The sequence below is a fragment of the Cyprinus carpio genome, chromosome A9 (assembly GCF_018340385.1).
Source record: "Cyprinus carpio isolate SPL01 chromosome A9, ASM1834038v1, whole genome shotgun sequence".
Taxonomy (NCBI): domain Eukaryota; kingdom Metazoa; phylum Chordata; class Actinopteri; order Cypriniformes; family Cyprinidae; genus Cyprinus; species Cyprinus carpio.
In genome coordinates, this window is record NC_056580.1 from 20,820,319 (window position 1) to 20,834,226 (window position 13,908).

A 13,908-nucleotide genomic window follows, 5' to 3' on the forward strand; every position below is an offset into this window, starting at 1 on the left:
TGACTTATAGTTGTCTCTGCATATTAACCTGGGATGGGAGGTGGTATGGAAACACTGAGAAAATAAACATTTCGGCTTTAAATATTTTATGATTACATTGTCTGGGAAGTTCAAATGCTGTAGCTCAATTTTGTTTTTCAGAAAGTTTGTGCATAATAAACACAAAAGCCTTAGACAGCTCTCTAGTGTGTTTACTCCTTTGTTAAATTTTTTATTTAACCTGAGAACTTATTTAGATGCATCAATATTTTATTATGTGCATTTTAGTTTTTAAATGAAGATGTGTCGCATTCCAATTCCAAAACCTTATTTGTTTGCACATTACTTAGAATATTAGTATTTAGTAAAAACGTTTTTAAGATTTTATATTAGGATTTCTATTTTGAGTATAAGCTCACAATTTGTTGCCACATAATGTGGTACTTAACCCGCAGCTACAATTTTCAGAAAATGTAATAATTCATGACTAACCTTTAACTTAATTATTCATTATCATGTTTGATACATATATTTAAACCTGGATAAATGTTTTGCCCGCTACACTGAAATTTACATGGACATACAAAAAACTGTCTTTTAGCATCAACAGCATAAAAAGAACTTCACAAGGTCACATGACAAAAAACTATGCACAGTTGTATTAGATTAAGTGGGTGACACAGCTTACCCACTGACACATCTTACCTCACTCTTCCTGTACACATCAGTTGTGTAGGTATCTGTATGTGAGAGTGGATTTTTACCATCATCTGTTTTGCAGTGCTTCCCTCCTGTTCTCTAAGCGAGTATGTGTGCGCCAGTGGAGGTTGTGTGTCTGCCAGCCTGAGGTGTGATGGACATGACAACTGTCTGGACAGTTCTGATGAGGTCAGTCCTCTAGCAAGACCCTCTCACCTTACATCAAGCACTCCTCTCTCAGAAACTGTGCACAAGTGCAGTCGTGAAACAAAAACAAAGACATGTACAAGTAGATATATTGGAAAAAGATTTGAGAGAGATATAGCCAGCCACTATAAAACCTCTGTGAAGAAAAAAAGAAAAAAGAAAAAAAAAGATCACAGCAAATAAAAGTGGACAAACTGGTCAATCCGTTCAAACTGAAAATCAACATGGAAAAAAAGCATTCAAAACCCATTCTGCTTCCATAATCTGAAAATTTCTAAATAAAACAATTGAAAATAAGAGGGATTCAGCTAAAAAGGAAAATAGATCAGAGGCAGAGCTTGTTATTAAATTTCACTGAAGAATTCTGAGAGGCATTTTTTATTTTGGCATAACATGCATTGATGAATTGTGCACAGTAAAACCAGGAACATGTTTTAAGAAAGTAAATTCTAATTGTGTACATTAATCAGCTAAACTAGCTATGAATTAAACTAATTTCAGATGGATATTTCAGCAGAACAGATTTATAATTTAATATTTACAGCCTTGATGTGACACTCCACACTGGAATTAATTACTTTAATCAGATACAGTAATTTTGATTGCATAGATAGATAGATAGATAGATAGACAGACAGACAGACAGACAGACAGACAGACAGACAGACATGTACCAAATTGGAGATATTAATTTTTTTAACATCTTGTATATCAGACTTGTGTTCAACTCCATGGATACAGAAGTTTTCTGTGCTTTCACTAGTGCAGCAAAGTCTTTGTCTTGAAAGTAGTTTAGGCTTTTGTTGTTGTGCTCACACCAGATGGACTGTGTCAAGGAGTGCAGAGAAGATGAGTTTCTGTGCAAAAACCATGCTCACTGCATCCCTAAACGATGGCGCTGCGATGATGTGTTCGATTGCGTGGATCACAGCGATGAGGAGAACTGTAGTCATGGTATGAAGATGATTTATAATACATTTACTAACCAGCAATTACACTCAGTTTATGTATGAATTTGATACTAGTGAATTAATATATCTTTTCTGAGGCAAGTTTCATAGTTTTGACACCAGCAGAGTGAGTGAGTGCCATGTATGGTAACCATACTCAGAATTTGTGCTCTGCATTTAAGTGCACACACACACCGTGAACACACACCCGGAGCAGTGGGCAGCCATATTGCTGAGGCACCTGGGAAGTAGTTGGGGGTTTGGTGTCTTGCTTAAGGGTCTCACCTCAGTCATGGGTATTGAAGGTGGAAAAGATCTCTGGTCATTCACTCTACCCACCGACAATCCCTGCCGGTACTGAGACGTGAACCCATGAACTTTGAAAGTGAAAGTGACATACAGCCAAGTATGGTGACCCATACTCAGAATTCGTGGTCTGTATTTAAACCATCCAAAATGTGCACACACACAGCAGTGAACACACACACCATGAACACACACCCGGAGCAGTGGGCAGCCATTTATTCTGCAGCGCCCAGGGAGCAGTTGGGGGTTCGGTGCCTTGCTCAAGGGCACCTCAGTAGTGGTATTGCTGGCCCGAGACTGGAACCCACAAACTTAGGGTTAGGAGTCAAACTCTCTAACCATTAGGCCACGACTTCCCCACGACTTTGGGTTACAAGTCCGACTCTCTAAACATTAGACCACGATTGCCCCATGTATATACACATTATGTATGTGTTCGTTCAGGTTGTCATAACCATCTTTAATTCAGCGAAATATCCATGTGTTGCAGTTTAAAACCACTTTGATGTTGTTTATTCAGATGCTTTCTTCTGTCGCCCCGATGAGTTCATCTGCAACAACACCCTGTGTAAGCTGCATGTGTGGGTGTGCGATGGTGAGGACGACTGCGGAGACAACTCTGATGAAGACCCCGAGATGTGCGGTAGGATGTTCATCTCTCCCAGTGGAATTGCATGATAAGGCAGTGCTTCTTGCTTGCTGAACTCTGATTGGGAATTGAAAGTCTTGTGTTGCTTGGCAAAACCCTTTAATTTGAGATTTCTGATGTTAAACTCTGTCTGTATGAAGGGGGTCACTGACTGAATTACAAATGAAATACACTATATGACCAAAAATACATCACCTATACTAGTGGTTTCAGGTTCCAACATAAGGGTCATTGTCAAAATATATATTAGAATGATTTCTGAAGGATAATGTGACACTGAAGACTGAAGTAATGATGCTGAAAATTCAGCTTTGCATAACAGGAACAAATTAGATTTTATAATATAATCAAATAGAAAATAGTTATTTAAAATTGTAATAATATTTTACAATATTAATGTTTTTACCTTTTTTTTTTTTTTTTTGATCGAATAAATGCAGCCTTGGTGTGCATAAGAGACTTCATTAAAAAAATTTAAAAAACTGTATATTATATTATATTATATTATATTATATTATATTATATTATATTATATTATAATGTACATTGTGTGTGTGTGTTAGAGAGACACCTAAAAGAGTCAGTATCATTACAAAGCAGAAGACATCTGCACACACTAAATTTTATTCTCATTTCTATAGCCAAACTTCCTTGTCCTCCTGCAAGGCCGTATCGCTGCAGAAATGACAGAATGTGTCTACGGCTTGATCAAATCTGTAACAATGTGGATAACTGTGGGGACAACTCAGATGAAGATGAATGCGGTAGGCTCATTCACAAGTCTCTGATGATGACTTTATCCTCACCAGCACAATGGGAAATCCATCTTTTGTGCCATAGTTTTTTTTTTATTTTTAATTGACAAACAAAGGATGTAGTCTAGATTTTAGTGATTTTATTGTTTTGCTAGCAGTTCCTGAGGTCGTTTGGATACATAGTGCTCATTAATCACTTGCATGATCACAGTAAATTTGATTGAAGACTCTTTGGGTGGTGATGAATAAGATGCCAGCTGAAGGCTGGATTGAAATGGATGTTTTTTTTTTCTTCTTCTTCTTCTTTCCCATGGGGCCCAAATCAGAGATTGTGTCAACTAGGCCCAAGCCATGTGGGAAGGCAGAGTTTACCTGTAGTAATCGTAAATGTATACCTGCACAACTGCAGTGCGACCTGTTTGATGACTGTGGAGATGGAGGATCGGATGAACAGGACTGCAAGGCTTGTACGTGTTTTGTGGCTACCCAAATTACATGTGATACCAAATCTCTCAGATAAATCTGTTGCAAAACAAGCAATATTGTCCGATTAAAGGCATCCTTGGTGGTTTACATGGAAATGCGTTGTACATCTGGAATTGTTTTATCAAAATTATTCAGGATTAACTTTCAGATTTTTTTTTTTTTTGTACTTATTTTATTTATATATTTTGTTGTTGTTGTTGTTGTTGTTGTTGTTGTTGTTGTTCCTATGACCAAGCATCAAAAGACAAAAAAAAAAAAAAATCCTATCATGCACTGTGACAGTTGGGTGCAAGTATAAAGTATGTCACTTCAAAGCTCTCTCTTTCATTCCAGCTTCAAATGGAGACATATGTGGAAAGAGGATGAATCCATGTGGGGAGGATGCAGTGTGCAATCATACAAACACAAATGCAATTTGCCACTGCAAACCTGGCTTTCAGAGAAATCTCAGAAGCAGAAAGTGTGAAGGTACTGTCAGACTATCTTCCCTGATTCTGTAAGCATTCAGAAAAATGATTCACTGTTTTATCTGAGGGGGGATTGTGGATTAAGACTTTCAATTTAAAGGTAAAAGTGTAATATTTCTGCAACACCAGTGGCACCCAACAAAATTGCAATCTGTAGAACAACAGCTCAACAGGGTTTAGAAATTAATAAGTTTGAAATCCCCCATAAAAATAAAAACAGTGGGACAAGAATCCACTGTAATGAATTCCTGTGATTTTGATATATCTGATAAATCATTGTGATATGATTATTAATATTTTGTTTTAGAACTACTTATGCACTTTCACACATAAATGAGTTATTTTAATGAATTTATTAAAGCAAAATAAGATATATTCTCTAAGAACAATAAATATGCTTTCTAAAAATCAAATATCTCTGACACTGGGCCATGGACATTGTACAAACTTGGGTCAAACATGGTAGATGGGGCAATGTTTGACATTTGTTTGAAAATGGCCATTATTTTGTCAGTTCTGTTTGCTAGTGGTGCAGAAATTGTACACTTTAGTTTCCAAGCTTTTGCTACAAATCCTGTCCTGTCAATCATTTTATCATTTTAAGGTTTTCCACACATTTTTTGAGATTCAAAATGCCTGTTCTTTTCGGCAAGCATTTGTACACTTGTCTACAGCTGTTCAGAAATAGCTGGATTTTATCAAGGATCAAAACTGTGTCACGTAATCAGTGTTTTCCTCTCTGAGTGGTAAGACCAAACCAGAGGCTAAAGTTAAGCTTAAAGGGGTCATCTGATGCAATTTTAAGTTTTCCTTTCTCTTTGGAGTGTTACAAGCTGTTCGTGCATAGAAAAGATCCCTAAAGTTGCAAAGACTAAAGTCTCAAACCCAAAGAGATATTCTTTATAAAAGTTAAGACTCATCCATGCCCTCCTAAAATGCATCGTTTAAGCACGCCCCCACATATCTACATCACTGTGTGGGAAGATTTGCATAACATTCCCCAAAAAGAAAGGTGTATCTTTGAGTCTCGCTGTAGTTGCCGCCTCCGTCATGTTGTGGAGATGCTGTTTGTTTCGTTGTGAATGCGAAACTACTTTGTTTGGCCTTCCAAAAGAGGACACAACTAGAAATCAGAGGTAAAGTTTTTAAGTTTAAGTATTTACAACACTCTTCCAGAACAGTTCAACCCAAATATTCAAGTGTGTGCAGCGCATTTTATGGAGGACTGTTTCCTGGGAGAGTAGCCTACAATGTGTCTGTGCTCAAAGCCTGTTTCTATAAAGTGGGGCAATTCCAACTTTGCAAGGACATTCTGGCGCTTCTGACTCACAGCCTGTAAGTACGCACTGGATAGCTGGCCAATTAGTATACACCTCGCTTTTCAGAACGATGAGCTTTGTAAAAATCTACGCATTTCAGAAAGGTGGGGCATAGAGGAGCAACAATAATGTACAGTATGTTGAAAATACACCAAATACACATAATGTTCTTTTTAGAAACGTCATATGACCCCTTTAAAGATCCTGAAAATTCTTAACCTAATGAAAATGGCTTGCATTTAAAGGTACATTTCCAGTAAAGGCATTGTGCACTCACATATAGGTTGCACTCATAAACAACACATAGTTTCCAAAAAGCGCTATTCCTCAATTCCTTTTGTTCTTCACTTTTTTACAGAAATCAATGAGTGTCTTAATTTTGGCACTTGCTCTCACTATTGCACAAATACAAAAGGATCATACAAATGTACATGTGACAAAAATTATAAGGATATGAATGGAAACTGCATAGCAAAAGGTAAGGATCTATATTTTTTATCGACTTGGCCTTTGGCTTCACTGTGAGATTTTGTTTTAGACTTGAAAGTTTTAGTAAATCTTTTCATACATTACCTCTGCAAACAGGGTCTAGATATACATATTAAGCCATTTAAAACATGATCAGTAATTATGTGGTACATTTTTATTTATGAATGTTTTAATAACAGTATAGTATAGTCTTCCTTTAAAGTAGTGAGTTTTAATTACTGTTTATTGATTTATTAAAATGCATATTGCTATGTTAGAATGATTTATCTGCATCTGCAATTGTCAAACTGTTGTCTTAAACCCTAAATGGAATTTAGCCACTTTTCATTTTTTTTGCATATTAATAACTCAACGGGCAGGACCAGAAGATCGAGTGCTCTACATAGCTAATGACACTGAAATCCGAAGTTTTGTGTATCCATTTAACCAGAGCCATGGACACAAAGTACATGCTCGCATCGAGGAAAATGCCCGCATCATTGGGATGGATGCTCTGTATCACCAACAAAAGTTTATCTGGGCTACTCAGTTTAATCCCGGTGGACTTTTTTACAAAGATATCCTAAACAGGAGTCAAACTAAAACAAATGTTGGCATCATAGTAAGTATTGTGGGTCTTGTGTGAAGTCTATCATCATATTTTCTCAGGAATAATCTGGATTTTTTTTTTATCTTTCCTTATCTTTCCTTATTGTTATAAGAAAGTTCAGACAAGAAGTATATTATTTGTTGATATTCTCTGTGATTAGTATTAGTAGTTTGTTTTTATTAAATATTTTAGCAAAATAAAATTTTTGTTCTACAAACTTAACAGTATTTTATCCCTATATCAAAAAATATGGTCTCTGAAATTTTGACCATAATAATTTTCTAAACATGTTATCATACAATCCTAAATATTCTGTGATGTCTTGGCCCACATGGGAATCACCTTGTTATCTGGGTGACTTTTGCAGTGCCCAGACTTTCGCAGACCCAGAGATGTATCAGCTGACTGGGTGACTGGGAATATCTATTGGACAGACCACTCTAGGATGCACTGGTTCAGTTATTACACAGCTCACTGGACCAAGCTTAGATACTCTATTAATGTGGGACAACTCAAGGGACCCAACTGCACCCGTCTGATAACTGACATTGCAGGAGAGCCTTATGCAATTTCTGTCAATCCAGTCAAAGGGTAGGAGCATGTTTTCATACTATTTGGGTTATTTATAAATTCATATAGTGGGTTTCAAAAGTCTAAATGTTCATTGAAAATCTGAAATTCAAAATCAAATTTAGTGTAAAAAAATATTTAGGATTCTGAATTACTAATTGAGAATCACTTCTCAGATAAGCACAGTTGTTACATTGGCTTCTGAACCTTGATGTACTGTATACAAACTAGAATAATGAGTATGAGAAGTAAAATTACCTTTTGTTTAGTTGTTTAATTGAGGATATTAATTTTGTTGGATATTAAAGAAGTAATTCTTATTAAATATGTTCTTTTTAAATATGTATATATCATTTAAAGATTTGACCTGTTTCAGGATGATGTATTGGTCAGTAATAGGTGACCACTCACACATTGAGGAGAGTGCGATGGATGGCTCCATGCGTAGAGTGCTACTGGATAAGAACCTTAGGAGACCCACAGGTATGTTTTTGTATTTCTCAGTGTGATGGCCATGAGCTCTTTCCTTTGAGTCCTCAGCTGTTTTTCTGCGAGTGTGATAAATGAGAGGTTGTTGTTTTGGTTCTTTCTAAAGGAACAAGGTCAAGGTCTGAATGCATTTATGTTGAAGATTGTTGGTCTCATCCTGTTTCGGTATATCACAGCACTTTTCTTATTTCCGAGTTTGAGGGAATGTTTTAGATGCAATGCCTTTAGGTAAACCTGCAGGCGTGTTCCTCAGGGAAACACTAAGTACCGCTACATTTAATCATGGCCTCCTTTATAGGGGCCAATATTACGCCTCCAGTGCAGCTTTAGGAATCCATCATCTCTAGAAAAGAAACAAAAATGCAACATCCGAGTCTTTAATCAAGAGAAGAAATATAATGAGTCAAGCAAGGCAAACTCTGAGAAATATAGGACAAACTTTTGCTGAGTTTATTTCAGGAAGAGCAAAAGGACACAGATCAGAAGCTTTTGTGCTGAATATGTTCACATTGAAGCAAGGGTTTCTTAAAGGTTATTTTATTCTATAAAAAGTTCAATTTAGCACCACATTGACCTTTTAAAACTATTGTGCAGTTCTGCTACTGTCTCACATGACCAAGATTAATGAAACGTACATGTCTAGATTCATTTATTTGGATAAACATGTTACAGTTATGGTCATTAATAACCTGTTCTCTTTTCAAGGATTACTGTTGCTTTTGTATAATGCTGCAGTAGTGTAAACCCTTCAAACATGATTGTGTCCATGTTTGAATTTGTGAAGTTTCATGAGATTCTGTGCCAAGGAAAATAACTCTTTTCCCATCATTTATCTGTAGGGTTGGCAATTGATTATTTCAGCCAGCGTGTGTATTGGGCCGATGCCGAGCTCTCTGTCATTGGCAGTGTCCGTTTCGATGGCTCAGATCCATTGGTGGTAATCGATGGCAAGCAAGGTGAGAACAGCAGTTAAAAGGGAATCTGATAGTATTTTGCTTTGTTCATGTATCTTATATGCCTGAAATCGTTAACCGTTGAAATTGTTTTAGAAGATTCAGTTTGTCTAATGTCTTTGCCTCACTTCATGCCTGCACAGGAATATCACAGCCGTACAGAATAGATATTTTTGAGGATTACATTTATGGAACAGGACTGAAAAATGAAGTTTTCAGAATTCACAAATATGGCAAAAAACCAGTTGAACCTCTTGACTTGGGTATTGAAAAAACAACAAATGTCCTGATCTCTCATCGTTTCAAGCAGCAGAATGGTAAGAGAACACTTTTTCTCTAAATGTTTTCTATTTAGTGCTTTTCCTTTTTTGTACAACTTGGAGAGTGAAGAAATTGTTCTTTTAGGGGTTATTTTTTGTGGATCTTAAGAGATTTTTTTTTTTTTTTTTTTGGTTCAGGCTTAGTCTCAGGCCAAGATAGTTCTTTTGCAATGTTTTGAAGGTCAGAGTGATATCCTTCAACAGTTGCACACACACCGTATTTTGAGAATGTTATAATCTCCTGTTCTTACGTATAGAGTGAAAGCAGTAATCCAAGTTTAACTGACTGTAAATCACCAGCATTGTTGTATTTACAACTACAGTTTCTTAGAAAACCTGAGGTGAACATATGGTTTCTTCATTGGTTGAGTATGCCTCATACCCAGAGTCGGCGTCAGAGCAGATCTACTGGAGGGGCATTGGATCATCGGCGGGGGGGCACTGTCGTTTGATAAATATTTTTTGACGCATTGGCAACATCATAGTAGCATGGAAATCCAGACCTAAATCTGAAAGATCTATATAGAATGACAATGAACGATTTAGACTTGGGTTTTTATCTAAAAGAGGAACAGAAGACAGCGCTGAAATTTGCTGTTTTGCCTACCGGATACGGCAAGAGTCAGTTAGCTCCAATGATCTATATAGAATGACATTCTACCCTAGAATGTTAGCTCCAATGATCTATCTATATAGAATTGTGACGAGTGGGGCGGGGCTGAGAGCCGTGGGAACGGAGCGAGACCGGTGGAGTGATTGGGAAATGAGCGACACCTGCTCCACTCACCGGTCTCGAGTCCCACGGAGGAGATTGGGAGGATACAAAAGAGGAGCGACGACAGTGAAGGACGAGAGAGGACCAGGCCTGGGCTTTATTTTGTGTTTGGTTTTTGTTTGTGTTTTATCTTTATTTGGTTATTAAAGTTTTATTTGAATGTTCGCCGGTTCCCGCCTCCTTCTTCCCGTGACTATGGAGTTTTTTATTATTACAAGAATGTCATTGTATAATTTTTTTTATTTTTATTTTTACCTGTCTTGATTCCTAATGCACAACAGATGACGATTGTTAGTTAAAACGTTCAGAATACGATTCCATATAAGGTTAGTATAGCCTAGTTCAGCACTTTGCGAATGGACAGCGACTCAAGTAGCACGTAGTAGCCTATTCTCGCGTTCTACAAGTTCAGTAGCCTACATTTTTGGGAAACGCGCGAGGAATTGCGGCTAATGTTTATAACCTTGCACGTAGAGAGCGCAGAACAGATAGCCTAAACAACAGAACAGGACAGAAAATAATAATATAAATATAATATAGGCTAAATAAAAAACATAAAATAGGCCTACAATAAATAGCAATATATATTTTTATACTTAAATAATTAACAAATTACGACGACAAAAATAAAACACTGAATCAGTTTGAAGCTTTGAAAAACCGGCAAAAAAATGTCCCCATCAGACAAAGTTTTTTCGTATAGATGTTTCTGGAAACTTAAGGTTTTTTTTTCTTCATAAAACGAGTTGGACATCATCACACAAATGTCTGCGTATTAAATCTTTTGGCGGTTGCCCGGAGCTAGCATTTGCAGAAGAAGCGCCAGCTCGGCTCTCATAGACCGTGGTACTGGTGGTCGTGGTCGGAGTATCTAAGTCTGCTGATTGACGAGGCTGCGGAGGTCTAAACCATTTTCGTAAATCCATTTTTTTTTTTTTTTTTTTTTTTTTTAGAAATTTTTAAAATTAGCTGCTAACAACTGTCTGTAATATAGACGGACAAACTGTTCTTCAACTTGAAATGGATTTTGCACGCGTGCTGCAAATCAAATGTAACAAGTTTACTCGGCGACCAATAAGCATTCACCATGACGAAGCCTAGTAACGTGCCATGAACAACCAAAATTATATTTTTTTTGGGCCACGCCATGGCCCTTTAGGAGGGGCATCAATGACCGCTAGGTGGGGCACGGCCCTCGAATGCCCCACCACAGCGCCGGCGCTGCTCATACCCCATTTAATTTTCCTCCCCATGCATTGCATTTGTGACCGCCACATGTGTCGGCTCTCTAATATGCTGTCTTCTCAGAAGCTGGCCTCCTCTGCTGTTAGTTTTGTTTGCAATTTGTTATCTGGTTGTGTTAATGGCCTCACAACCTCAAAAATATCTTTCTTTTCTGGTGGGTTTGTAGTGAGGGGCAGCTGAGCCAGTCCCCACTGACTCATTAAAGTCAGAAATCTAGCCTGGTGGAGAGACTTATGCACTGCCAGCAAAAGCTAAAAGTTTAGGTTTGATGTCCTCAGCAAAACACTGAAGACTGATACAGATGTTACCTAATACTGCTGGCATCTTTGAGCCACGGCTTTCAAATCTGCAACTTTTGAGCTGCCAGTTCATTGAGCGACTTTGAGAAATTAAATAAATAAACTGAAAATGTTTTAGATGGCACTTTCCACAAATATGGTATAAAATAGGACCTAAAACCTGATTTTTTATTTTATTTTTTCTAAAAATGGTGAGGGAAGGGTGTTCTAACATTTAGAATGTGTTAACGGTCAACGTCAGTATTAAAGTAAATATTATATTCAGTCTCATTTTGTAGGTTTCAGTGTTTTCAACTAAAATTTAGAACCAAAAAAAAGAAAAAAAAATGTTTTTTTTTTTAAATGATGTAAAACGGTGTGTTAACAGGGTTGAGTTAAATAAGAAACAACAAATATTGTTTTAATATAATTAAAATATATTTTTATTATTTTAATTATATTTAAATAATTATGATAATTATTATTATTATTTATTGTTTAATTATAATTATTATAAATTTCTGCATAGATTTATCTAAACATTATTGTACGTTCCAAGTTCAATTTATGCTTTATCTGTTTTGTATTCAGTGGCCAATCCCTGTCTACGGATGACCTGTGATTTTATGTGCTTGCTCAATCCAACCGGAGCCAGCTGCACCTGTCCAGAGGGGAAGACCTTGGTCAATGGCTCTTGTATTGACCCCAATGTCTCAGGTCTGAAGGCTCACTTTACTGTATGGCTGCCCACTTTTCTTTGTCCTTTCCTATGCCTGCTGGTTTTTTTCTTTCTTTCTTTCTTTCTTTCTTTCTTTCTTTCTTTTTGTATCACTTCGTGGGTACAAAAGAACATGAAAGTTCAATGAAAAAAATATTTTGAGTTCATTTATTTCTATATTGTAAAGGTGAGTTGTGCCAACCTGCCTGTGAGAATGGAGGACGTTGCATGGCCAATGAAAAAGGAGACTGGCGCTGTTACTGCTGGCCTAATTTCTCTGGGGAACGTTGTGAAGTCAACCACTGTACAGATTACTGCTTAAACGGAGGCACATGCACTGGCTCACCTCTTGGTAAGAAACTCTCCAACAGCTTTATGTAGATTTCAGTACATGACTGAATTGTTTGCCTCAGTTTGAGTAATGAAGTATCTGAAATGTCTTTGTTACTTGCAGTCAAACTACATGCATATACTAGGCTATATGCAACTGCTGTGAAATGTTGAATATCTGGCAGTTTGACTAGTTCTTCTAAATTAATATTTAAAAGACATCTGTAAAAAAAATTGTGTAGCAGTGTGTGTGCTTGTAATAACAGTTCCCTTTCAGTCGGTCACGTTCGACGTTACGAATGGGATCTCGCCCGAGAGCCCAATCACCTTCGAGTGGTACAAAACGAGCCAATGGTACGCAAAGTACCTTGGTCTGTGCGGGATTTGCATCGCGAGCTCCGCCCCGCGAAGCGGGTATATAAGGAGCAACGCGAGCAACTCGCATTCAAGCTTTCGCTTCGGAGCCGAGCACATCGCTTGCTGCTATCACCGGAGTGTTACAAGAGCTGGTGTTGGTGTGACGGCGCGATTCAGCGGTTCGTCTGGGTTTCCTGCGACAGCTCCCGCGTTCCCCTGAGTGCTTCAAACACCTCTGAAAGAGCAAGATTCTTTCACAAAAAGAGATACGGGCCGATTTGCGTCTTTTTAAAGATGTCATTTCGCACGTGCGTTTCTGGGTGCGGTCGATACATCGCTCCTCGTGACGGTCACGATCGCTGTGTCACGTGTCTGGGCTTTCAGCACGCTGAGACTGCGTTCGTGGATGGCTCATGTTCTCATTGCGGGGACATGACCATCTCGGCGTTGAGATCGAGACTCGATTACCTTAAAAGGTATAGAGTCCCCTCTGCCACACCCCGTTCTAGCTCTTCTCGTAAGAGGGCTACTTCGGCTGGTGGCCAGGGTGATCTGAGGGTTACGGTGTGGGCTTCCCCGACGAGCCAACCTCCTCGGACCACACCCCCCCTCACATACGCCGCAGCCGGTTGAGTTTCCGGATGAGTTTGCTGGACCCTCTCAGGCTCCTGACATCTCATTCGGGGCTCGCGAAGAGGACCGTATGTCGATCGCCGCATCACAAGGCGGGCTTGAGTCCTCGGGAGATGAAGGTTCGGCTGCGTTGCCTCCCTCGGGAGTGCCAGCGTTGTCCGAGTCCGATCCCGAGCTGACGGCCGTGCTTTCCCGGGCAGCGGAGAGCATCGGACTTGAGTGGAATCCTCCGCCCTGTCAAGAGCGCTCGAGGCTGGATGATTGGTTCCTGGGGGCTGCTCATGCGGATCGCCAGCACCCCCCTCTGGTTCCTTTCTTCCCGGAAGTGCACCAGGAAGTAACCAG

At 38.5% G+C, this 13,908-nt stretch overlaps 1 protein-coding gene across 1 annotated transcript in view; it reads left to right on the plus strand.

Moving 5' to 3' along the window:
• LOC109095779 (low-density lipoprotein receptor-related protein 1B-like) overlaps positions 1-13,908 on the plus strand; it is a 281,776-nt gene that overhangs the window by 253,217 nt on the left and 14,651 nt on the right. Inside the window, exons 70-83 of the mRNA XM_042764066.1 lie at positions 761-867; positions 1,707-1,839; positions 2,662-2,784; positions 3,432-3,554; positions 3,872-4,012; positions 4,365-4,499; positions 6,176-6,295; positions 6,666-6,907; positions 7,263-7,486; positions 7,842-7,948; positions 8,794-8,910; positions 9,051-9,224; positions 12,117-12,242; positions 12,431-12,595. Coding sequence (XP_042620000.1) covers positions 761-867; positions 1,707-1,839; positions 2,662-2,784; positions 3,432-3,554; positions 3,872-4,012; positions 4,365-4,499; positions 6,176-6,295; positions 6,666-6,907; positions 7,263-7,486; positions 7,842-7,948; positions 8,794-8,910; positions 9,051-9,224; positions 12,117-12,242; positions 12,431-12,595 — 2,037 coding nt within the window. The remainder of the gene's footprint in view (positions 1-760; positions 868-1,706; positions 1,840-2,661; positions 2,785-3,431; positions 3,555-3,871; positions 4,013-4,364; positions 4,500-6,175; positions 6,296-6,665; positions 6,908-7,262; positions 7,487-7,841; positions 7,949-8,793; positions 8,911-9,050; positions 9,225-12,116; positions 12,243-12,430; positions 12,596-13,908) is intronic.